Here is a 27988-nt window from a genome sequence, read left to right on the forward strand (position 1 = left end):
AAAAACTATTACAATATTGTAAAGTAATTAGCCCCCAACTAAAATAAATAAATTTATAAAAAAAAAAAAAAGAAGTGGTACATATATATAATAGAAGACTCCTCAGTCATAAAAAAGAATGAAATAATGCCATGTGCAGCAACATGGATGGACATAGAGATTGTCACACTGAGTGAAGTTAAGTCCAAAACAGAAAGACCACTACCACATGATGTCACTTATATGTGAAACCTAAAATATGACACAAATAAGCCTGTCTATGAAACAGAATCACCGACATAGAGAACAGACTGGTGGTGGCCAATGGAGAGGGGGTTGGGGGAAGGTGGGGTTAGCAGATATAAGCTTTTTATATATAGAATGGGTAAAAAACAAGGTTTTATTATATAGCACAGAGAACTATATTTCTATGATAAACCATAATGGGAAAGAATATATATATATATAAAAGAATGTATATATGTGTATAACTGAATCACTTTGTACAACAGTAATTAATAGAACATTGTGAATCAACTATACTTTAATAAGATAATATCTGTCTTGTAATTAGCCCCCAACTAAAATAAATAAATTTATAAAAAAAAAAAAATATCTGTCTTGAAAAGTTGTTCTGACACTCATCTGTGTAATACTTGGCACATCTAAGGTACTTGATAAATGTTGCTTGTGCTTTTCAAGCTGAATTCCAAGGGATACTTAATTGTTCTGACCAGTTTTGTAGTCAGTCTGATGGACATGTAACAACTGTCCTTTAACTCACATAGAATAAAATGCAGTTGGGAAGTACTGTGCTCATCAAGCCTCTACTTTTGTCACTGGCCACTTCAGTGCGTCCATGGAGCTCACGCACCACGTTGTTAAGGTCATGGCGTCATAACAGGCTCTAAGAAGCAGATCAGTAATGCTTGTCTCAAGTGTAACTTTTCTCCTCATGTCACACTAGTGCTGCTATCGATGGCTATTCAGTACTGGAGACAAAAGACATAGCACTCACCACAAAGCATACAGAACCGAGTGAAACAGACTCCGAGTGAAACAGACTCTGAATTTAACAATGAATAAGACAGGCATCTATTACCACTGTCCTCTATAAAATGTTTGTACATAGAGATGCTCAAAAGCACAGTAGTGGGCTCCATATGTTATGAGAGGCAGGTACTCTTATCCAAATGCAAGATGAACTTACTTACAAAACAGAGACAGATTCAGAGACTCATAGACATAGAAAACAAACATGGTTACCAAAGGAGAAGGGGTGGAGAGATGAATTAGAAGTTTGGGATTAAAATATATGAAATAGATAATCAACAAGGGCCTACTGTATGTCACGGGGAACTCCACTCAGTATCTTGTGATAACCTATAGTGGAAATGAATCTAAAAAATAATATATATCTGAATCACTTTACCAGATACCTAAAACTGACACAGCATTGTAAATCAATGATATTTCAATAAAAATTTTAAATGCACAATGAAAGCTGAAGGACAGTATCACAACTAGAGTTATAAAAGCAGGTAGACCATGAATTAATTTTCGTTGGAAGAGCTACTTACTAACAGTATGTAGCATCTTTAAAGATCATTTGATACAAAGTAATGGTATTTGTTAAAAACATTTACCCATCTATTCATCATTTTCCCCATCCTCTATTGACTGCTTATTTTTCCCTAGCAATGGCACCAGCTGTCAGCAGCCAATATCGCAGCTTTGTGATTCCAACATTTTTGTATTCAGTATACAGATTGCATTGGTGTAAGGAGATTAACGAGACAATTTTAGAAACATCAGATGCTATAATTCTGATAAGAGTTGTTTGAAAGACAATAATAAATTTGCAGAGGAAGAGACTAAACTGAATGATTGAAATTCACTTTTCCAAGATTACATAAGTCCACAAAAAAACCCCTGAAATATATATATATATATAAACTGAGATATATCTATCTCTATATCTATTAGAGAAAACATGTTTTCTAACCCCATTTCTAAAAATAGCAAATGTTTATACAGCTCTTCACATGCAAGACTCTGACTTAAATGCTTTATGTTTGATGACCCCTTTAATCCTAAAAAAAAAGACTATGAGTTAAGTGCTCTTAATACTATCATTCCATTGTGCAAATGAAGAAATAGGCACGTAGAGAATAAGTAATATGTCAATTAGTACCCCAGGTGGGCAGTGGCAGAGCTGGAATTTGAGCCCAGATTGTTGGTTTCAAGGATCACATCAACTTTATGAGATGCTCCCTCAAGTGCGTTCTCAGATGCCATTGTTGAACATATCTCATGGTAGGTCACAGCCAAAATCATTTAATTATAAACTAGAATGTGTGAAAAGCTGAGGTCTTATATTTTGAAGGCGAAATTCTAGCAACTCAAAATTTTGACAATTTCAATATGTTTGATATGCATTATTTAAACTATAATGTAAATATGAGTCCAATACCCCAGTACTATGAGGATCAATCAAAGTTCACACACACACACAAACACAGTCAAGAATGCATTGAGAAAGATATCAAAGCAATTTTTTTTAGCCCTAATGACTAAGAGCTGTTACTGTTGAGCATCAAGGATGCTATACATTCTGCTCTTGCAAGCTAGTCCCATGAGGCAGAGTACCATCTTGACCAAAATGCAAGAGTGTCCCCTTAAGAAAGCTGAACTGCTGCATACTTAACTTTAAAGGAGGTCTACATTTTCCAAAGTGAGCTTGTTCACTACGTGGGAAAGCTGGCACAGAAGAAATTATTACCAAAAGGTACATTTACATCAATATATGTTTAATATATAAGAATAAAGACAATAAAAAGGCTCTGAATTCATTTCATGGGAATATTCAATTCTTTTAATTTTCTCTGAGGTGTTAACTAGCTGCAGTGAGCTGGCGTATGGAGGTTATTCAGTCTGTGTTCCAAGAGAATGTTCCTGAAATTATGATCTCCATCATGGCTTGACTTCAGTACAGACTGAGATAGCTATTATAATGCCTTTCATTCCCTAAGAATGTGTACCTACACTTGTTGAAAGGCAGAGTGAACTGTCATAAATGCTGAGTGATTTTGGTTTGTGGAGTCAGTTTATTTTAGCACTGAAAAATAGACAATGAGAAATGTGGTATGACTTAGTGGGGAAATAGACTTTTCAGTCAAACAAGGGATAAAGACTCACTTTACCATTTTCTAAAAGAAAATTTCTTACTTTCCTAAGCTCTACTTCTTTACTCTAAAAATAGGGATACTCTCACCTCCTGCACTTTCTACCCATAAAGTTGAGGTAAGGATTGAATTTCAAATTCCTCATGAAACCAGTTTTTGAAGTATGGCACAATATTTAAAACCACCACCACGACCAATGAAATAAATAACAGCATATGATTCTCTACCCCTACTCAACATTCAAAACGCTAAGAACATGGCATCCAGTCCCACCAGTTCATGGCAAATAGATGGGGAAATAGTGGGAACAGTGACAGACTTTATTTTCTTGGGCTCCAAAATCACTGTGGATAGTGACTGCAGCTATGAAATTAAAAGACGCTTGCTCCTTGGAAGAAAAGCTATGGCACATATTAACTAGCAGAGATACCACTTTGCTGACAAAGATCTGTATACTCAAAGCTATGGTTTTTCCAGTAGTCAGGTATGGATGTGAGAGCTGGACTATAAAGAAAGCTGAGTACTGAAGAATTGATGCTTTTGAACTGTGGTGTTGGAGAAGGCTCTTGAGAGTCCCTTGGATACCAAAGAGATCAAACCCGTTAATCCTAAAGGAAATCAACCCCGAGTATTCATTAGAAAGACTGGTGTTGAAGCTGAAGCTCCAATATTTTGGCCACTTAATGCGAAGGGCCAACACATTGGAAAAGACCCTGATGCTGGGAAAGATTGAGGGCAGGAAGAGAAGGGGGTGACAGAGAATGAGATGGTTGGATGGCATCACCGACTCAGTGGACATGAGTTTCAGCAAACTCTGGGAGATAATGAAGGACAGGGAAGCCTGGTGCTTTGCCATGGGATCTCTTTGCTATGAGATTGCAAAGAGCTGGACATGTCTGAGTAATTGAACAACAGCAAAGTGCTTTTATAATAGAAGGGAAAAAGAGAACTGTCATTACTTTTTCTTATTCCTCCTTAGTCATGACTCCTGAATACCTTTCACAAAATTAAGGAAAAGAAAATGATATCAACTATGTGTTAATTAAGGATCCAAGTGAGAAAATGTGCTTTGTCATGCTTTATAACGTGCCTAACGAGCTATAAGAGCAGTAATAGCGCTGAAGGAATAACACATTTGTGGGTGAGGGTATGTGAAGGACTCTTCCTGGATCATTGTCAGAGAGGAAAGGCCACACTGCCCACGAGGCTGGGAGCTCTCTCAGCAAGACAGCTTTAGATCTGAGCAAGTAGAAAGCAAACAAATATGTGTGCACAACTGATTAACTCTGAAAAGTCAAATCACCTTACTTTCAGACCTCAGAGAAAAAATTTTGAAATCTCTAAGTTAATGTGAATATATTTCAGGCTCCATCCCCTCAAACTTCCTCTCAGTTTTATTTGAGTGTTTAGATAAATTCTTTCTCTATTTCTACTCTAACGCTACCTTAGCAAACTTCTAGAAATCTTTGTTTTGCTCCTCCCTCCCCGGGAACCACCATACATGTAGCTTGGTTACCTTTTGCAAGTGGAGTTAATCTCTCAACAATCCTAAGTTTATCAGAAGATAACATCCTTCCATAATGAATGGTCAAAACCTTGGGCTATTTTTTGAGTTTTCGCCACAATCAAACACCAAGTTGCGTATATTTAACCTCTGCAATATCACTCTGCACTCTCTTCCATCTATTTTCCTGGTTTAGGTTCTAATTCCTTGTATTTTTGACTATTATAATAATCTCTTAATTTTTAATATAAAAATTTAGCAAACAACTACTACTTACTCACTCCAAACATTTATTAAGTACTAGCAATTCCAAAAAATGTTCTCACAAAGAATATGATAGAAAGACCAGAGCCACAGGCAAAAGCTTCAGTTCTGTCCATTTTGTCAAACACACTGCAAAAGGAGTCTTCATGTAAGCACAGCATGAGCCACATGCCCCCCTCTGGAGGAGGGAGGGCAAACCTTCACACCCTGAGAACCATCCATGCCAACCCCAGCTGGGCTCTCACTGTGTTGTCCCTGCATGCAACTGGAGTCCCAGAAGCCTGAAAGAAGGCTTCAAATTTCACCATACTTTGCAAGACTCTAATCCTAATCAATGTTAATGATCTCTTTGTATTAGATAAGAGGACACTGCAGTGATGGAGACTTCAGAACCCAACAGGCTCTGAGAAGTGATTTTCTCAACAAGTGACAGAACTGGGACACACACTGAGCTCTGCTTGCCACAGTAGAACTCTGACCACTATACCAGGTATGTCCACTGACAGGGTAGTGGGGAATTAGTAGCTCTGTTACCTGTATGGGCCAATGGTCAATGGCCATCCAGCACCCTTCTGTGCTGTAAGGAGGCAGAGAAGGTGCAGACTCCCCTAGCTCCAAGGCACTGGTGCTAAATCCCTCTCTCTGGTGGAGAAAAATCCTTTCTGAGAAGATAGGAACAAGAAGCATGTCATATTAAAGGTGCAAATAAGGCTCTTAGGAAGTAAGGGAAGAAAGCTGTGGAGGCCAGAGCCTCAAGCTTGGGTAAATTAGTAGGGTTAGCTTCTGGGAGAGTTCTCTTTCAGATCCCTCCCCCTCCAGGGGAAGGAAAACTGACGAGTCTAGACAGAATATTAAAAAGCAGAGACATCACTTTGCTGACAAAGATCTGTATAGTCAAAGGTATGATTTTCCAGGAGTCATGTATGGATGTGTGAGAGTTGGACCATAAACAAGGCTGAACACAGAACAATTCATGCTTTTGGACTGTGGTGCTGGAGAAGACTCTTTGAGAGTCCCTTGGACAGTGGGAGATTAAACCAATCAATCTTAAAGGAAATCGGCCTTGAATATTCATTGGAAGGACTGATGCTGAAGCTGAAGCTCCAATTAGGGTCACCTGATATGTAGAGTCAACTCACTGGAAAGGACCCTGATGCTGGGAAAGATTGAAGGCAAAAGGAGAAGGGGATGACAGAGGATAACATAGTTAGATGGCATCATTGATTCAATAGACGTGAACCTGAGCGAACTCTGGGAGACAGTGAAGGACAGGGAAGCCTGGCCTGCTGCAGTCCATAGGGTCGCAAAGAACAGACATGCATTAGGAACTCAACCACAACTACAAACCCTTCAGGTCTTGCTTTGTCCGCAGGTCCCAGGACTACAGTGTTCAGCCTCCCTTCCCACTGTGCTGCAGACCAGGTGGATTTTACAACATCTGGGCATTAGGGAACCCGATCTAGCTTCCTTATTCTTCTATCCAAAAAGTAAGTAGTATGGCCCTTCAGAACATTCTTAAAACATTTTTATGAAGTGAAGAAGGGAAACCATGGGGAAAAAATTAATTCTCATTGTGGATACTTGCCTTAATTAGGAGTATATCTACAGTAAAGGGTGAATCTTATGGGCTGAAAGAAGCGTAATCTACATGTAGAGGAAAATCCAGATTTTATCTACCCTCCAAATTCCATCATAAGAACACTAGTGAAGTTCTGGGGGGATAACTGCCTTGGAGGACAGGGCAGCTGGGAGGACTTGACGTTACCTAGGACAGGAGCCCTGAGGTTGGGGAACAGGTGCAATGGAGGGGGAGTGATGCAGACACACAGGGCCCCTCCCTTTTTTCTTTTCATCCCTGAGATACGACCTCAACAGATCCCTCAGCAGATAGAGACTGGGGGTGGGATGAAAAGTGTAGCCTGGGTCATAACACAGGTCACAGCAGCACATATGTAAAAAGAAAAAAGACCCAGACAGGAAGAGAGAAGAAATGGAAGCCAGAATATCAAGGAAGAAAGGACCGTGAAGAATGAGTATAATACGAGGTATATAAAACCAGGGAACTACCTGGCAGTTTTGACAGTAAAAATATTGGGCCTGCTTGGCATTGGCAAGCAGTGTCCTTCAGTCATTTCCGGAAAAGGTCTTCAATTTTCTTTAACACCAGAAACTGACCAACGACCGCACAGGCCTCCCGCCTTTCTCCTGGTCTGTTTTAAGCTATTTGCCCTCTTTTTGGCAGAACGGTCACTGTCCTTGTAAAGCTTTTTAATCAATAAAGTCAGTGGCCTTCAAAAAATAAAAAAAACAAAACTGGATCTCCCTTTTCTCCTTGTTCACCCTAGAAAGAAACAATTTATACAATGAAAAATGTTATATCTGAAGATCTTTACTAAGGGAAAATAAAAGAGTTACATTGTTTGGGTATTTATAACAACATGATTACTTTGCTAATCCCTTGAAAGAAACATTTATTAAAAAAACAATTCTGAGTCCTAAAACCAAAAAGAAGTTTAAAGCTTCAAAGAAAGGCTGCATAATAATGATTAAAGTGTATAAATAGAACAAGGATTATTTTATTTTTTTCTATAAGCAACAAAGAACTTTCTGGAGGGCAATTTGGTAATATATAACAAGGGTCTTAAATCTGTTCGTTTCATTGAGACCAGTGATTTTATTGGTAAGAACGAATCCCAAGAAAATAAACAGAGATGAAAAGTTTTAGGCACTAAGATGTAGAGCACAATGCTATTCATAGTAGTAAAAAGAGAAACATTCTAAATGTTCAGTAATAGAAAACTGGGTAAATTACAGCATAGAGATATAATGGAATATGCTCCAACCATTAAAATCATGCTTATGAATTTTAGTTTATACTATAGGAACGACTGAAGCGACTTAGCATAGCATAGCATAGCATAGCATAGCATAGGAAAGCTCTTTTGATACAAAAAGGTACAATTATTAAACAAATTTAGTCAATAAATGTTAATGAAAACCTATTTTTATTACTGTAAAGCTGTAAGTGTTCATAATGGACACTAATAACATTGCTGATGACACATCTCATAGTTGCTTATATTTTTGTTTGATTACTATCTGAAAGGTATATGCTTTTATTGGTATACCCTGCATATCTATGGTGGGCTTCCCAGGTGGCATAGTGGTAAAGAATCTGCCTGCCAATGCACCAGATGCAAGAAATGTGGGTTCAATCTCTGGGTTGGGAATATCACCTGTAGGAGGAAACAGCACCCCACTGCAGTACCCTTGCCTGGAAAATCCCATGGGTGGAGGAGCCTGGTAGGCTGCAGACCCATGGGGTCGCTAGGAGTCAGACATGACTGAGCGACTTCACTTTCATTTTTCCCTTTCATGCACTGGAGAAGGAAATGGCAACCCACTCCAGTATTCTTGCCTGGAGAATCCCAGGGACGGGGGAGCCTGGTGGGCTGCCATCTATGGGGTCACACAGAGTCGGACACAACTGAAGCGACTTAGCAGCGGTATTTTTGCCTGGAAAATTCCATGGACAGAGGAGCTTGGTGGGCTTCAGTCCAGAGGGTCACAAAGAGTCAGACGCAACTGAGGAGATGAGCATGCATGCTGCATATCTATAATATAACTAAAAAAGAAAAAAAGTCTATCTACCTAACCATCCACCTATCTACCTGTGTCTAAACCTACCTATGAGTCTCCAAAAAACTAATGAAAGAAAACAAATCAGAAAAATAAAAGTAAATAATCTATGCATTCTATGACTATGGACAATTTTATTTTCAGCACATTATTCAATGTTTTTCAATTTTTTAAATTAACATGTATCATGTGTATAATTTGTAAAGTGTTTAAAAATAAGAGAATATGCTGTGTGTAGAAAGAAGTCCTTCAGCCCTAAGTGCATCACACATCACTCTCTGTGTGTAAAGCAGTAGTAGTAGTAGCAGCAGTGTTAATAGTTATCTCTGCTTTGTGCCACCGGGTGATTTTTATTCTCTTCTTTACACATTCTTTTGTTCTTTGTTTCTTAAGGCAATAAACGTTATTATTTTTATCTGCAAGAAAAGAAAAGCAAGAGCTTCCTGGGCCAAGATGGTGAAGTAGGAAGACTCTGCATTTACCTGCTTTCCTGGATACACCAGAATCACAACTATTTATAGAGCACCTATCAATGAAAATTAACAGAAGGACTTTTCTAAAGTCCTAAAGATATAAAGAAGGAACCACAGTGACAGGCAGGTGGGATGGAGAATCCAGATGAAGTATAGTCTATAGGTGGGCAACCCACAAAGGGGAGAATAGTTACAATTGCAGAAGTTCTCCCAAGAGGCAAGGGATCCAAGCCCCACACTGGGGTTGCATTGGAAAGGCGAGCCCCTAAAATATTTGGCTTTGAAGGCTAGTGGGGATCACTTTCAGGAGACCCAGAGGGCTGTGGAAAATAGTGACTCTGCACTTAAAGGGCACACACAAAGACTCACATGATTTGGCACCCAGGACAGAAGCAGTAATTTGAAAGGAGCCCGGAGCAGACCCACCTGCTGGTCTTGGGGAGTCTCTCAGAGAATAAGGAGGCAGCAGACCTCACCCTGGGGACACAGCACCAGCAGCACCCATTATGGGGAGCTCATTCTACCATGTGGACACTGGTGCTGGCAAGTACAGCTCTGGAATCCTCTCTAGCTTATTAGCCCTAGAACCCAGACCCGCATTAACTGGACGACGTGTAGGTGCCAGTGCCGGGATGTCTTAGAACAAGCAACTAACTGGGTGAGGACAGAGCTCATCAGGAAGCAGGCTGCCTTAAGACTCCCTGCATTTTGTTGTTGTTGTCGTCAAGGCAAGGAATAAGACTTCATTCAGAAAATGGTCTGATTGAGAAGACAGCAGACTAATGTCACACCATAACCATGTGTTGGGGTCAAAAGGTAGAATAGAGAGGGACAGGTGATGGGGAAGGAAAATAAGACTCCCTGGGCTTAACCTGAGCCCACAGATGTCCCTGGATACATCCCTGCCTACCAGGGGACTGAGGATCCAGTTCACACACTAGTGTGCACACACTGGACCTGGGATGTCCAGGGCCCTGTAGCCAGAGACCTAAGGCCTGGGCCTACCATCCGGCCTGCTCTAGACTCAGTGCCAGCCTCACCTATCAGTAGGCAGGCACCAGTTACAGGACACCCTGGGATTCAGCTCCACTCACCAGATGGCCAACATCAGCTCTGAAACACCTTGAACCACTCAGACAGCTGCCCTAGGATCTTACCCCACTCATCACTAGGCTGAAACAAGCTTCAGAGCACCACAGACTCCGCAGCTAGCTATGTCAGGCATCAGTCTCTTCCACCGGTGGTCCCAGAGCAGCTCTGGAACCTCTGGGCTCTGCACCTGGAGGCCCCAGGACCTGGCTCTGCTGGCCAGTTTCAAGAGATACAAATCACTATGGGTAAAATAGCAAAGCAATATGAATGCAGTGTACAGTAAGGGGACATATAGCCATTATTATGTGATAACTTTAAAGAGAATGTCACCTGTAAAAATACTGAATCACTATGTTATAAATATTGTAAATCAACTACACTTAAATTAACAAAAAGGAAAGGTGGAGCAGCAATAATTTTTCAGACACAATAGATTTTAAAACTGTAAACAAGAGACAAAGAAGAACATAACGTAATGATCAAGGGCTCAATCTAAAAAGATATAACAATTGTAAATATATATGAACTCAACATAGTAACACTCTATATGTAAAACAAGTGTTAACAGACATAGAGAAGAATTGTAACCAGCACAATAATAGTAGGGGGACATTACCATCCCACATACATCAATGGGCAGATCATCCATACAGAAAATCAATGAGGCCTTAATTGACATATTAGATCAGATGAGTTAAATATGTATATTTATATGTAACATTTCAGTCAAATATATATATATATATATTTCAGTCAAATAATCACCAGATAATCACAATGGTGTGATCACTCACCTAGAGCCAGACATCCTGGAATGCGAAGTCAAGTGGGCCTTAGAAAGCATCACTACAAACAAAGCTAATGGAGGTGATGGAATTCCAGTTGAGCTATTTCAAATCCTCAAAGGTGATGCTGTGAGAGTGCTGCACTCGATATGCCAGCAAATTTGGAAAACTCAGCAGTGGCCACAGGACTGGAAAAGGTCAGTTTTCATTCCAATCCCAAAGAAAGGCAATGCCAAAGAATGCTCAAACTACCGCACAATTGCACTCATCTCACATGCTAGTAAAGTAATGCTCAAAATTCTCCAAGCCAGGCTTCAGCAATATGTGAACCGTGAACTTCCAGATGTTCAAGCTGGTTTTAGAAAAGGCAGAGCAACCAGAGATCAGATTGCCAATATCTGCTGGATTATCGAAAAAGCAAGAGAGTTCCAGAAAAACATCTATTTCTGCTTTATTGACTATGCCAAAGCCTTTGACTGTGTGGATCACAATAAACTGTGGAAAATTCTGAAAGAGATGGGAATACCAGACCATCTGACCTGTCTCTTGAGAAACCTGTATGCAGGTCAGGAAGCAACAGTTAGAACAGGACACGGAACAATAGACTGGTTCCAAATAGGAAAAGGAGTACGTCAAGGCTGTATATTGTCACCCTGCTTATTTAACTTATATGCAGAGTACATCATGAGAAACGCTGGGCTGGAGGAAGCACAAGCTGGAATCAAGACTGCCAGGAGAAATATCAATAACCTCAGATATGCAGATGACACCACCCTTATGGCAGAAAGTGAAGAAGAGCTAAAGAGCTTCTTGATGAAAGTGAAAGTGGAGAGTGAAGATGTTGGCTTAAAGCTCAACATTCAGAAAACTAAGATCATGGCATCTGGTCCCATCACTTCATGGGAAATAGATGGGGAAACAGTGGCTGACTTTATTTTTCTGGGCTCCAAAATCCCTGCAGATGGTGATTGCAGCCATGAAATTAAAAGACACTTACTCCTTGGAAGGAAGGTTATGGCCAACCTAGATAGCATATTTAAAAGCAGAGACATTACTTTGCCAACAAAAGTCTGTCTAGTCAAGGCTATGGTTTTTCCAGTGGTCATGTATGGATGTGAGAGTTGGACTGTGAAGAAAGCTGAGCGCCGAAGAATTGATGCTTTTGAACTGTGGCGTTGGAGAAGACTCTTGAGAGTCCCTTGGACTGCCAGGAGATCCAATAAATCCATCCTAAAAGAGATCAATCCTGGGTGTTCATTGGAAGGTCTGATGTTGAAGTTGAAACTCCAATACTTTGGCCACTCATGTGAAGGGTTGACTCATTGGAAAAGACCCTAATGCTGGGTAGGATTGGGGGCAAGAGGAGAAGGGGACGATAGAGGATGAGATGGTTGGATGGCGTCACCGACTTGATGGACATGGGTTTGGGTAGACTCCGGGAGTTGGTGATGGACAGAGAGGCCTGGCGTGCTGTGATTCATGGGGTCGCAAAGAGTCGGACACGACTGAGTGACTGAACTGAACTGAACTGAACTGATATATATATATGTATATATATATATATATATAACAATTTAGTTAAAAACAAAGGAATATACATTATTTTCAAGTGCACATAGAACATTCTCCAGGATGAATCACATTTTAGGCCAGAAAACAAGTCTCAATTTTAAGAAGATTGAAATTATATCAATCATCTTTTCTGACCAGAACAGTTTAAGATTAGAAATCAACTACAAGAAGAAAATGCAAAAACCCCCATAAACACAGAGAGGCTAAACAATAAGCTACTAAACAACCAATGAATCCCTGAATAAATCTGAGAATAAATAAAAAAATAAATGGAAAAAAATGAAAACACAATAATTCAAAAACCTCTGGGATGAAGCAAAAGCAGTTTTAAGAGGGAAGTTTATAGTGATATATCAGACTACCTCAGGAAACCAGAAAATTCTCAAATAACCAATCTAACCTTATATCTAAAGGAACTAGAAATAGAAAAATGACCAGAATCCAAAATTAGTGGAAAAAAATAAACCATAAAGATCAGAGGAGAAATAAATGAAATAAAGACAAACAATATAAAATAATAGAAAAATCAGTGAAATGACAGCTGGTTCTTTGAAAAGATAAACAAAATTGACAAACCTTTGGCCATACTCGTGACAAAAAGGGGAAGGGGAGTCTCCAATTAAAATAAATAAGTTAATTTAAATAAATAAATAAAACATGATCTAGCCAAAAAAGGGGGGAGGGGAAGACTAAATCAATAAAATCAGATATGGAAAAGGAGAGGTTACAACCAACACCACTGAAATACAAAGGACCATAAAAGATTGCTCTGAACAACTGTATGCCAGTAAGATGGAAAAGCTAGAAGAAATGGACAAATTCTGAGAAATATATAATCTCTGAACTAGGAAGAAATACTAAATATGAAGAGACTAATTACCAGTAATGAAACGGAATCAGTAACAAAACAAAACTGAAGTCCAGGACCAAATAACTTCACATGTGAATTCTACCAACCACTCTGAGAGGAGTTAATATCTATCCTTCTCAAACTATTCCAAAAAATTTAGAGGAAGGAAAGCTTTCAAACTCATTCTACAAATCTAGCATCACTAGACAAAAACTTCACAAAAAAGAAAGAAAACTATAGACCAATATCACTGATGCTAAAATCATTAACAAAACAGCAGCAAACTGCATCCAAAAATAGATCAAAAGGATCATATATCATGATCCTTTATCATATCATGACCCCAGGGAAAAAAAATAGTTCAATGTTTGCAAGTCACTATGATACCCACATTAACAAAGTGAAAAATAGAAGCCATATAATCATCTCAATAGATACAGAAAAGATTTTTCAAAATTCAACATGCATTTATGACAAAAATTCCACAAAGTGAGTAGTGAGGGAACATACTTCAACATAATGAAAGTCATATATAAAACACAGCTCACATCATAATCAATAGGGAAAAGCTGAAAACATTTCCTCTAAGATCAGAAACATGCTGAGGATGTCTTTTATCAGCACTTAAATTCAAACAGAATTAGAAGTCCTACCCAGGGCAATCAGATAGAAAAATAAATAAAATCATCCAAATCGGAAAGGAAGAAGTAAAACTGTCACTTTTTGCACATGGCATGATACTATACATAGAAAACCGTAAAGACACCACCAAAAATCTACTAGAGCTCATCAATGAATTCAGTAAAATCGCAGGATACAAAATTCATATAAAGAAATCTGCTGCATTTCTACACACTAATACCCGTGCCTAGAAGACCAAATTTTCCAGACTAGAAGACCTAGCCCTCAAATTTATATAGAATCTGAAATGACCCCAAATTGCCAGCGAAATCTTGAGAAAAAACAAAACAAGTCTATCGGTATTGCATTCTCTGACTTCAGACTATACTACAAATCTCCAATAATCAAAACAGCATGTCACTGGCACAGAAAGCATACATATAGAGCAATGAAACAGGAAAGAAACCCCAGAAATCAATCCATAAACCTATGCTCAATTAATCTCTGACAAAGGCAGAAATATATAATGGAGAAAAGACAGTTTCTTCAATAAATGGTGCTCAGTAAACTGGATATGTAAAAGGATAAAGTTAGGACATTTTCTCATATTATATAAACTCAAAATACTATACACAGAAAACCCTAAAGACATCATCAAAAATCTACTAGAGCTCATCAATAAATTCAATAAAACTGCAGGATACAAAATTAATATACAGAAATCTGCTTCATTTCTATACACTAATGAACTATCAGAAAAATGGGTTAAAAACCTAAATGTAAGTCTGGAAACCATGAAATTCCTAGAAGAAAACATAGAATACTGACATAAATAATAGCAAGGTTTGTACAGATCTGTCTCCTAAGGCAAAGGAAACAAAAGCAGAAAATGAACTAATCAGAACTAACTAAACATAAAAACTTTTGCACAGCAAAAAATACATGAAGACAGCATAATGAACAGGAGAAAATGTTTGCAAATGATATGATTGGTAATGGGTTAATATCTAAAATACATAAACAGTTCATATAACTCAATAGCAAAAAAATGAACAATTCAATTGAAAATGGACAAAAGACCGAATAGACATTTTTCCAAAGAAGACATACAAATATACAACAGTCAAGGAAAAAAATGCTTAATATTGTAATCTTCACAGAAATGCCAGTCAAAAATACAATAAGATATCACCTCACACCTGTGAGGATAGTTATCATCTAACAGACCCCAAATGATAAAGGTTGGTGAGGATTTGTAGAAAAAGGAGCCCTTTTACATTGTTGGGGAGAATGTAAATTTTTGTTGTCACTGTGTAAAATAGTACAGAGGTTCTTCAAAAAACTAAAAATAGAACTACCATATGACCCAGAAATTCCACTACTGGGCATATATCCAAAGAAAACAAGAATACTAACTTAAGAATATATCATGTACCCCAATGTTCACATTATTATTTACAATAGCCAAGATACAGAAGCAATCTAAGTGTCCATGGACAGATGAATAGATAAAGAGGATGTGGTGTACACACACACACACACACACACACACACACACACAATGGAATACTACTCAGCCATAAAAAGAATGACATTTTGCCGTTTGCAACAATATGTGGAGATGTGGAGGGCATCGTGCTTAGTGAAATAAGTCAGACAAAAGACAGATACTGTATGTTGTCACTTATATGCGGATTCTAAAACATAAATCGAATGAATGTAACACAATAGAAACAGATTCATAAAGACAGAAAGCAAACTAATGGTTATCAGTGGAGCGGGGAAAGGGCATGACAGAGATAGGAGATTAAGAGCTACAAACTACTATACACAGAATAAACAAATTACAAGAATATATTATACAGCAAGGGATATATAGCCACTATTTTGTAGTAATCTTAAATGGAGTATACTCTATAAAAATACTGAATCACTGTATTGTACACCTGAAGCTAATGTAATACTAAAAATCAATTATACTTCAATCAAAAAAGCAAGCACTTGATTTTAAGATATAATATTTTAAATATTCTACAAGTAGAAATACACAGGTGCAGTCCCAATTAAGAGGCAACAGCACACGCCACCCCAAAATGTGCCACTTGGGTATGTGGACTGCTTCGTGCTAAAGGCAATTAAGCCACCATAACTCTCAGGAACAGCTTCGTTCTCTCCCTTAATTGCCTAAAAGAATTTAATAGGGGGCTTGGCCCACAAATGGAGCTACTACCAGAGCTCACCTTTTATCCAAAGACTTAACTGCATGGCAGGCAAACATCTGATTACCACACATATGCCTTTCTCATCCGCCTGTGAGTTGTCTTCCTTCTCTTCTAAGCTTGGACTGTCGCACTCCTTAGCTCCCAGGGCAGATAAACCTCAGCTTATCTTTAGGCGTCATATTTTTATAGGGCTCTTGTACTAAAACTTTATTTTTCTGCTGTTAACTTGTCTTTTCTTGATTTAATTATTAGACCAAAGACCAAGAAGGGAAGAAGGGAAAAATGTTCGACCACTGCACAATCATCTAAGACTATGCATTATTACCATATTGAAAATGCAGGAAATGAAGCAAAAAATAATTTGGTTATACTTGGAATTTAAGAAATACATATTATATATAGGGTAAACAAAAGGCCACACAAACACATTCAGTGAAATAGGGTTAAGTTAGAATGAAACTGAAGGTGTTGAACTGGAAATGGAGGGTAAAGAGACGCCTGTAGAGTGGTTTCTCCAGGATGGTAGCCACTGGCCACACATGGCTATTTAATAAAATTTAAAATTCAGCTTTTCAGTTGCCCTAGCCACATGTCAAGTGCTCAGTAGTGCCGACTATATTGGACTGTGCAGGTTAAAATATTTATATTACCATAGAAAATTCCACTGGACTACGCTAATCCAGAGAGCGGCATATATGACAGGAAACAAAATAGGAATTAAGAGCTTCAGAAGTACCCCGAAGCAAATCTTTAGTAAGAGAATCCAAAACAACATATGTCTACATATTGATATAAAATGTGTTCAGTACAAGTTAATAAAGTGAAATTTTTGACACTAGAAGACAGCTATAATTCCATAGACATAATCATTAACTTTCAGAATGCAACTAAAAAATAAATACAGTCTTTATTTAAAATTAATGTCTCTGATAGACAGAAAATATAAGCAACTTTAAACACTAAAGAGATATGTGCCTGTGAGAAAACCTTGACAGTACTACTGTATTACTGTATATGACAGTATTACTATCAAGTGTTATTACTTGACAGTAATAAAAGTTAAATAATAATAACAACAACAATAATATAGAGAACAGAGTTGATACTCTGCTGGGGTTTACACTGCATGAGAAGAGGACCAGAGACGTGGCAGACAGCTAGAGAAGAAACGCGCCACTTCATATTAGTCGGTGGCAAAAATTGGCGATGAATTTTTAAAGTATTATTTTTAATGTAAAAACTAAGTATATAGTTATACTTAGGGGGCCACTGTGATCAAGGGAGTTCATAAAACAGTCATTTACTTGACTATTATTATTGCTACCAACGTTTCTTTAATGTTTACTATGTGCCAAGCACTGCTTTAAGCATCCTGCAATCCTACGACAATCTAGAGTAAAGATACAACTCCTACCCTCATTTTATAGATAAAGGAATTGAAAACAGAGAGGTTAAGTAACCTGTCCAAGGTCACACAACTTAAAAGAGGTAGGATGCCAATTCAGCCCAGGCTCCACCGCCTGTGCTCTAAAACTATTAAGCCCGTTTGTTTTAAAACAGCCAATGCAATGTAGAAATCTGGGTTTCTGCAAAGCAGGAGGCAAAGTCTCTGACAACGCCTCCCACAGGCATCAGCCAGGTAACACCACGATTGAGTTTATACCTGGCAAAGGTTTCTCTCCTCTCCTCTCTTATCAAGTTCTTGATCTTGCAATATTGACAATTCTTCCTTGTGGGGACTGTCCTGTGTGTTACAGGATGTTTACCATCATCCTGGCTTCCATTCACTAGAAGCCAGTAGCCAGTCTCTTCTACATCCTTTCTGTCCTCAGTCTTGACAAAGAAAATGTCTCCAGATATTGCCAAATTTTGCATGGATGGTGAAATTGTTTGCACCTGAGAGCTATTGATATGTATGATGAAAATATATGTATATATAAAACAGATTCATGATATGAAATGTTATAGTAGACTGAGACAATATGCTATAATAAACACCATGGACTTGATTAGGAGTAACTGTGCAATCTTGCATTACAGTTAATTCTTCATGGGTTAGAGAACCCACTTAAAAACAAAAATATTAAAGGAGCAGAAGGAAATAAAAGTGAAACATAACTCAGAGTTTATGGTGAGTAAGGTGTATAAGTATAGAGACAAAAGAAGATATTCATAAGAAAAAACAATATATTTTACAAAATATTAATTATAACCTTGTTAGGCAAAAATTTTGTAAACTAAAGGGTAAATGATAAAATGCAGAAAGCATCATATGATGGCTTAAAGTTTAACATCATTAGTACACAGAGGTTTTATCATTCATAAGAAAAACAATGATATACCAACTGAAAGTTGTGCAAAGGACACATCAGGCAACTACCCACAAGGAATACAAAAGAAATGTTAAATGACTATTGTAAGTATTTTAACAGGGACTAATTCAACAGATTATATATTGGGACTAAGTGAGCTCTAAAGCTTCTTTATTGTAAATTCTATCATTCTTTGAAAGCAGTGGGAGTTCTACATCCAGACAAGAAAAAGAAAAAAAAAGATATTCAAGAATTGCATACTTAATAAATCCCAAACAAAAGAAAGTTGACAATAGTAACCAGCTGTTCCTTTTTTCCTCCATTGAGAAGAAAATGAGTGAAAACAAAACTATGGCTTTAATATGCAAGAATTAAAGAAAATTTATTTGACACCAGAGGTTGTTAGACAGTAGTTCCATTTATACTTTTTCTCAGTGTTTAGATAAGTTCGAAAGCAGAAAAGATTCAAGAACAAAATGAACAGAACATCTCAGGAGATTTCTTTGAAAATACAATAAATCGTTCTAGTCTGAAAAAACTTAAATGTGATCCCAACCAAAGGAAAGAAAATAAATGAAAATTAGATTACATTAAAATTTTTCCAATACCCATTCTTTGATGAAACTATTTTCAAAACTATACCAAAATTTATGAAATAATGCCTTTTGCAGCAACATGGAGGACCCAGAGATTATCATATTAAGTGAATTAAGTCAAAGACAAACATCATGTATCATCTACATGTGGAATCTTTAAAAATGATGCAAATGAACTTATGTACAAAACAGAAAGAGACTCACTATTATAGAAAATAAACTTATGGTTAAAAGGACAGGGAGAGATAAATTAGGAGTTTGGGATTAACATGTAAAAACTCACTACATATAAAAAGATAAACAACAAGGACCTACTGTATAGAACAGGAAAATATATTCAATACCTTGTAAAAACTTGGAAAAGACTCTGAAAAAGGATATACATATATAAATATATGTTATTTTTGCCAACCCAATATAATATATATATATACAAACCAAATGAAATTGTGTTGGCCAAAGATTTCATTTGGCTTTTCCATAAGATGCAATGCCAAAGGAAGTTCAAACTACTGCACAACTGCACTCATCTCACATGCTAGCAAAGTAATGCTCAAGATTCTTCAAGCCAGGCTTCAACAATATGTGAACTGTGAACTTGCAGAGGTTCAAGCTGGATTTAGAAAAGGCAAAGGAACCAGAGATCAAATTTCCTACATCCTCTGGATCATCAAAAAAGCAACAGAATTCCAGAAAAAACATCTACTTCTGCTTTATTGATTATACCAAAGCCTTTGACTGTGTATATCAAAACAAACTGTGGAAAATTCTTCAAGAGGTGGGAATAACAGACCACCCTACATGCCTCCTGAGAAATCTGTAGGCAGGTAAAGAAGCAACAGTTAAAACCAGACATGGAACAATGGACTGGTTCCAAATTGGGAAAGGAGTACGACAAGACTGTATATTGTCACCCTGCTTATTTAACTTACACGCAGAGTACATCATGAGAAATGCTGGGCTCGATGAAGCACAAGCTGGAATCAAGATTGCCAGGAGAAATATCAATAACCTCTGATATGCAGGTGAACCACCCTTATGGCAGAAAGTGAAGAGGAAGTAAAGAGCCTCTTGATGAAAGTGAAAGAGGAGAGTGAAAATGGCTGGCTTAAAACTCAACAGTCAAAAAACTAAGATCATGGCATCCAGTCCCATCACTTCATGGCAAATAAATGGAGAAACAATGGAAATAGTGACAGACTTTATTTTCTTGGGCTCCAAAATCACTGCAGATGGTGACTGCAGCCATGAAATTAAAAGACACTTGCTCCTTGGAAGAAAGTGAAGTGAAAGTCGCTCAGTCGTGTCCAACTCTTTGCAACCCCATAGACTGTATCGTCTATGGAATCCTCCAGGCCAGAATACTGGAGTGGGTAGCCTTTCCCTTCTCCAGAGGATCTTCCCAACCCAGGGATTGAAGCCAGGTCTCCTGCATTACAGGCGGATTCTTTACCAGCTGAGCCACAAGGAAAGCCCAAGAATATTGGAGTGGGTAGACTATCCCTTCTCCAGCAGATCCTCCCGGCCTAGGAATTGAACCAGGGTCTTCTGCATTGCAGGTGGATTCTTTACCAACTGAGCCTAGACAGCATGTTAAGAAGCAGAGATATTACTTTCCCAACAAAGGTCTATCTAGTTAAAGCTGTGGTTTTTCCAGTGGTCATGTATGGATGTGAGAGTTGGACTATAAAGAAGGCTGAGCATCAAAGAGTTGATGCTTTTGAACTGTGGTGTTGGAGAAGACTCTTGAGAGTCCCTTGGACTGCAAGGAGATCCAACCAGTCCATCCTAAAGGAAATCAGTCCTGAATATTCATTGGAAGGACTGATGCTGAAGCTGAAACTCCAATACTTTGGTCACCTGATGAGAAGAACTGACTCATTAGAAAAGATCCTGATGCTGGGAAAGATGGAAGGCAGGAGGAGAAGGGGACGACAGAGGATAAGATGGTTGGATGGCATCACTGACTCAATGGACATGAGTTTGAGCAAACTCTGGGAGTTGGTGATGGACAGGGAAGCCTGGCATGCTGCAGTCCGTGGGGTCGCAAAGAGTCAGACACGTCTGAGGAACTGAACTGAGTAGCACTTAGTTGTCTTTAACTTAATTCAAAACAATTTTGTTAGATTGCATTGTGACAGTTGCCATATCAGTGTGCCTTTTAAAAATAACTTACCAAATTTGGTGAATTTTTGTGTAGCCATTTTAATATGAAGATGGAAGGAAAAAAGCAACATTCTGGCATACTATGCTTTATTATTACAAGAAAGGTAAGAATGCAACTGAAATGCAAAAAAAAAAAAAGTTTGTGCAGTGTATGGAGGTGGTTCTATGACTGAACAAATGTGTCAAATGTAGTTTGTGAAGTTTCATGCTGGCGATTTCCCACTGGACAATGCTCCATGGTCAGGTAGACCAATTGCAGCTGATAGTGAACATATCAAGACATTGAGGACAATCAGTGCACACATATGTGGGAGACAGTTGGCATACTTAAGATATCCAAATCAAATGCTGAAAGTAATTTACACCAGCTTGGTTATGTTATTCATTTTGGGTTCCACATAAATAAAGGGGGAAAAGAAACCTTCTTGATCATATTTCTCCATGTGGTTCTCTGCTGAAACATAAAGAAAATATTCCATTTTTAAAACAAACTGTGATGCGCAATGAAAACTGGATACTGTACAATAATGTGGAACTGAAGAGATCACGGGGCAAGTGAAATAAATCACCACCAACCACACCAAAGGCTGGTCTTCATCCAAAGAAGGTGATGTTGTGTATAAGATGGGATTAGAAGGGAGTTCTCTATTATGGGCTCCCTCCAGAAAACTAAGAGTTTAATTCCAAGAAGTACTGCTCCCAATTAGACCAACTGAAAGCAGCACTTGACAAAAAGCATTCTGAATTAGTCAACAGAAAATGCATAATCTTCCATCTGGATTATGCAAGACCTCATGTCTCTTTGATGAGCAGTAAAAATGGTTTCAGCTTGGCGGAAGTTCTGACTCATCCACTGTATTCAACAGACACTGCACCTTTGAATGTTCATTTATTTCAGTCTTTACAAAATTCTCTTATGGAAAAATTCAATTCCCTGGAAAGCCTTCTGTAAAACATCTATAACAGATTTTTGCTCAAAAAGATATAAAGTTTTGGGAAGATGGAATTGTGAAGTTGCCTGAAAAATGGAAGAAGGCAGTGGAGCAAAGCAGTGACTACACTGTTCAATAAAGTTCTTGGTGAAAATGAAAAATGGGTCTTTTATTTTCACTTAAAACTTGAAGGAACTTTTTGGGCATCCAAATACACACACACACACACACACACACACACACGTACTGGGCTTCCCTGGTGGCTCAGCTGGTAAAGAAGTCTCCTGAAAGGCGGGAGACCTGGTTTCGATCCCTGAGTCAGGAAGATCCCCTGGGTAAGGGAAACGCTACCCACTCCAGTATTCTGGCCTGGAGAATTCCATGGACTGTATAGTCCAGGGGGTCACAAAGAGTCAGACACAACTGAGCAACTTTTACTTCAATACACAGACACACACACACACACACACACTCATAACTGAATCACTTTGCTATACTGAAGCTAACACAATATTGTAAGTTAACTATAATTCAATTAAAAAATTAAAAAAAAACTATACCCAAACTTAATGTACTTTGAAACAAAATTGCAGTGCAGTGCCAAAATATTGCATTCAGGTAAGTTGTGAAACTCTTTTAGAGTTGGAATTAATCTATTATTATCCACAACGCAGATAGTTATTAATGTTACTGATATTTTAATAGATAGTAGCAATATTACACTAGCTTCCATTCTATGTGCTTTACTATTTGCCGGGCCCTATACCAAGCACTTTACATAGAAAGGACTCATGTTAATTCTAGCAGTAACTCTGCAAGTTGCACATTCTCATCACCTTTTACTAAAGACAAATCAACAGCCAAGAGGATAAACGTAACTTTCACACAGCCAAAGAGCTCCTCCTATCATCCTAAGTTATTTGCTCAGTTACTTTAATTTCATGGGGATTTCATTCACTTGCTATAATTTACCTTGTACCACATGCCCTAGGCTCAGCTCTCAGCTGAAGCTGACTTCAGTTCCTATGGACTTTTAGATGCTGTCAACATCCAAGGGGGTGGGAGGATTTAAGACCCCTTGAAGTAATCCTCTACCAAAGAAGAATAGAAGTCAATAGATTAATGTGTCAGCTCCTCAGCGGTCCCCAGCTGAGTCATTCAGCCCCAGTTGCCTACAATGATAAGCAGCTACTAAAAATGTGCCTTTTTTGTTACCAATTTCTTGTTTCCTGACTTATTCTACCCATCCCCTTACTCCTGTTTCTTGAGATCCTCTTAAACTACCTGCTTCTAAGAACTCAAGTGAGAAAAATGTCTATTAGCCCACAATGTCTTCATTTTTGCCCACATCCGTGATCTCTCAGTTCAATTGCTATTAGCACCACTCAACACACTTGTTCTCGTCCCTCTGCCAGAGCCATCCTCAGTGAGTCCAACTGTCCATCTTCTCTCTTGTTCCTTGGCTGTTGACTAATCCTAGAGAGAGTCACACAACTGGGCGGATAAGTACCACCACAAAGCCATGATCACTAACCTCATTCTAGCTCCTTAGACTACTGCTTCCTTCAAACCCTTGGTATGAAGACTGCTGCTCTTTCTCTTCGATGACCATGCTTCCTACAGAGAAAACAGAGGCTGCCACACAAGCGTTCCCTTAATGCCTTGAAATCTATGAATTCACTTACATCTATACCGTCCTTTTCTCTATTCTAAAGCATGGAAAAATTCTTTCACCCTCTGTTCTACTCTTTTGGTTCCATTGAAATACGCTATTGAATCTTCTGTTAAAACAAAAATCCATCAATTCCCTCTCTCCTGTCAGTTTCTCCTTCATCTGCTCCTTCCATTTCCAGATAAACTTTTGGAAACAGACCTCCATACCTCCTGTCTTCATTCTGTTACCTCTCACTCACTTTGCAGGCCACTCCAGGCTGACTTGGAACCTCCCTGCCGCTGAAAAACCACTCATGCTAAGGTCTTGTGTGATCACTGAATACCTTTCAGTCTTTTCCCTCCTTTGACCTATCAGTAGCATTTGACATATTTTTAACCAGCTTACTTGCTTGTGAGACACAACGTTCCTTTCACTGTTATTCTACTTCTGTAGCCACATTTTCTCTTTTTGCTGCATCGTCTAAATACTGCTATTCTACAGGGATCTGTAGAAAGCAGTTTCTTCTGTTTTCCTTTTCAGCAGACTTTCCTGTGTCATCTCTACTTTTATAGCTAGAGTCATCTAGATGCTGATGAGCCTCAAATTTCTACTTACAGGCTAAACATCTTTTTAATAGTTTTATTAAGGTAAATTTATATACCATAATATTGACATGCTTTATAGGTACAGTTGGTTGAGTTTTTGTAAATTTATATATTTCTGTAAGCATCACCACAATTCAGAATTAAAACGCCCTCATCTAGAAAAGTTCTCTTGCCCCCATTTGTACTCAGTTGCCCCTCACAGCTGCAGCTGAGGTAACCACTGATTTGATTTTAGTGTACAGTTTTTCCTGCTTCCTAGAAATTTCATACAATAGAGCAACACAACATGGAGTCTTTTTTTTCAGTCTGGCTTCTTTGATGCAGCATAATTCTGTTGCTACAAGGGTAAGTAGTTCATTTCTTACTTCTGAGTAGTGTTCTTTGTATGCATATGTCACATTTAGTTTATCCACTCACCGGTTTCCCAATTTTAAGTAATCCTAAAAAAATTCTTCTACGGACAATGGCACAAACATCTTTGTATGGACATGGATTTTATTTCTCTTGGGCAAATGCCTAGGTGTGTAATAGTCACGTCACATTGTAAGTGTACGTGTAACTTTTTAGGAAATTTCCAAACCAATTTCCAAAGTGCCTGTATTATTCATCAATGTAAAGGTGTCAAATTACTACTGCTTCTCACCAGTAGCTGGTATTTTCAGTCTTTTTAATTAGAGTCATTCTAGTGAGTGCATAGAGGTATCTCACTGGTTTTCAATTGCATTTTCTCAAATTAATGATTTTTCAAGTGCTTATTACCCATTCACATTATCTTTTTCAATGAAGTGTCCATTCAAATATTTTGCCTACTTTTAATGTTTCTCTTATTATTGAGCTTTAAGGGTTTTTTTAAATATTACATCTGTTGTTCAGTTGCTAAGTTTTGTTGACTCTTTGCACCCTCATGGACTGCAGCACGCCAGGCTTCCCTGTCCTTCACCAACTCCTGGAGTTTACTCAAACTCATGTCCATTGAATTGGTGATGCCATCCAACCATCTCATCCTTTGTCGTCCCCTTTTCTTCCTGCTGTCAATCTTTCCCAGCATCAGGGTATTTTCCAATGAGTTGTCTCTTTGCACCAAGTGGCAAAAGTATTGGACCTTCAGCTTCAGCATCAGTCTTTCCAATGGATATCAGGGTGAATTTCCTTTAGGATTGACTGGCTTGATCTCCTTGCAGTCCAAGGGACTCTCAAGGGTCTATTCCAGCATCACAATTCAAAGGCATCAATTCTTCAGTGTTCAGGTTTCTTTATTGTCCAACTCTCACATCTGTACATGACTATTGGAAACCACAACTTTGACTATATGGACCTTTTTTGGCAAAGTGATGTCTCTGCTTTTTAATATGCTGTCTAGGTTTGTCATAGCTTTTCTTCCAAGGAGCAAGCATCTTTTAATTTTGTGGCTGCAGTCACCATTTTCAGTGATTTTGGAGCCCAAGAAAATAAAATCTGTCATTGCTTCCACATTTCCCCCCATCCATTTGTCATGAAGTGATGGGATCAGATGCAATGATCTTAGTTTTTTGAATGTTGAGTTTTAAGTCAGCTTTTTTCAATCTCCTTTTTCACCCTTATCAATTTCACCCTCTTTAATTCCTCTTGGCTTTCTGCCATGAGAGCTGTATCACCCGTATATCTGAGATTGTTGATATTTCTCCCCTCAATCTTGATTCCAGCTTGTGATTCATCTATCCTGGCATTTTGCATGCTGTAATCTTCATATAAGTTAAATATGCAGGGTGACAATACATAGCCTTGACACACTCTTTTCCCAATTCTGAACCAGTCCATTGTTCCATGTCTGGTTCTAGCTGTTGCTTCTTGACCTGCATAAAGGTTTCTCATGAGACAGGCTAGGTGGTCTGGTATTCACATCTCTTTAAGAGTTTTCCACAGTTTGTTGTAATCCACACAGTCAAAGGCTTTAGTGTAGTCAATGAAGCCAAAATAGATATTTTTCTGGAATTCCCTTGCTTTCTCTATGATATAATGAAGGCTGACAATTTGACTTCTGGTTCTTCGGCCTTTTCTAAATCTAGCTTGCACATCTGAAAGTTCTCGGTTCGCATACTGCTGACACCTAGCTTCAAGGATTTTGAACATAACTTTGTTAGCATGTGAAATGAATGCAATTGTATGGTAGTTTGAACATTCTTTGGCATTTCCTTTCTTTGGGATTGGAATGAAAACTGGCCTTTTCTAGTCTTGTGGCCACTGCTGAGTTTTCCAAATTTGCTGACATTTTGAGTGCAGCACTTTAACAGTATCAAGTTTTATAATTTTAAATAGCTCAGCTGGAATTCCATCACCTCCACTAGCTTTGTTCATAGTGATGCTTCCTAAGGCCCAGTTGGCTTCATACTCCAAGATGTCTGACTCTAGGTGAGTGACCATACCATCGTGGTTATCCAGGTCATTTTGTTGGCTCAGACAGTCAAGAATCTGCCTGCATTGCAGGAGACCTGGGTTCAATCTCTGGGTTGGGAGATTCCCTAGAGAAGGGAATGGTTACCCACTCCAGTATTCTTGCCTGGAGAATTCCATGGGCAGAAAAGCTTGGTGGGCTACAGTCCATGGGGTCTCGAAGTGTTGGACACAACTGAGTGAATAACACACTGGCTATTCCATATGCACATCATTTATCAGATATGATTAGTCAATATTTGCTCCCAGAATGTGGTTTGGCTTTTTATTTTTGTAATGGCATTTTTTAAACTTAAACAAAAATTTAACATATTCACTGAGGTATAATTGACATACTGCACATAATAAATATATGCAATTTGATGTTTTGACATATGTATATAACCATGAAACCATCAAAACAATTAAAATAACACCCATTTGTATGATCTTTTAAAATTTGTTGTTTTTGCATTTCCATAGTGACTATGTTGAGCATTTTTCCACATGTTTATTTGTGATCTCTGTTTTTTGAGTGGTTTACTCAAATTATTTATTCATTTTAAAACTGGATTGTTTAGCATAATTCATATATTTTGGATAAATTCTCTTCACCTTATATGTGATTTTCAAAGATTTTATCCAGTATGTGGTTTGTTTTTTCATTCTCTTGCAAAGTCTAATCAAAGATACAGTTTTAATTTTGATAAGGTCAAGCAACTTTATCTCTAATGGGCTGTCCTTTTAGTGTCATATCTAAGAATTTATAAATAAACTTATTTATAAATAAATGGATAAGTGTGATAGATAATGTGTAAGACATAGATTAAAATTCTCCTTTTTGACATGAATGTCTAAGTGTTCCAATAGTCTTGTTAAAAAAACTATCCATTGACTGAATTGCTTTTGTAATTCTGTTGAAAATAAGTTGTACATATATATTGGGGTCATTTCTGGATTCTATACTTTTTCATCTGTCTATTTGTCTGCTATTACACTAACATTATCCTTTCTTGATTACTTTATCATAAATGTTGACACCAGGGAGTTGTAGTCACTTAGTTTCGTTCCCCCCCTGCCCCAAAGCTGTTTGTCTATATCAGGTCACTTGTATTTCTGTATGACTTT

At 38.1% G+C, this 27988-nt stretch overlaps 1 protein-coding gene across 3 annotated transcripts in view; it reads right to left on the minus strand.

Moving 5' to 3' along the window:
- COL19A1 (collagen type XIX alpha 1 chain) overlaps positions 1-27988 on the minus strand; it is a 441848-nt gene that overhangs the window by 252464 nt on the left and 161396 nt on the right. The window contains exon 12 of one of the 3 annotated variants that reach the window (XM_081529389.1): positions 7242-7273. The exons of the other annotated variants lie outside the window; for them this stretch is intronic. Coding sequence (XP_081385515.1) covers positions 7242-7273 — 32 coding nt within the window. The remainder of the gene's footprint in view (positions 1-7241; positions 7274-27988) is intronic. 3 annotated transcript variants of the gene reach the window in all.

This window comes from Giraffa tippelskirchi, chromosome 9, assembly GCF_054371585.1.
Source record: "Giraffa tippelskirchi isolate mGirTip1 chromosome 9, T2T-mGirTip1v1.2.pri, whole genome shotgun sequence".
NCBI lineage: Eukaryota > Metazoa > Chordata > Mammalia > Artiodactyla > Giraffidae > Giraffa > Giraffa tippelskirchi.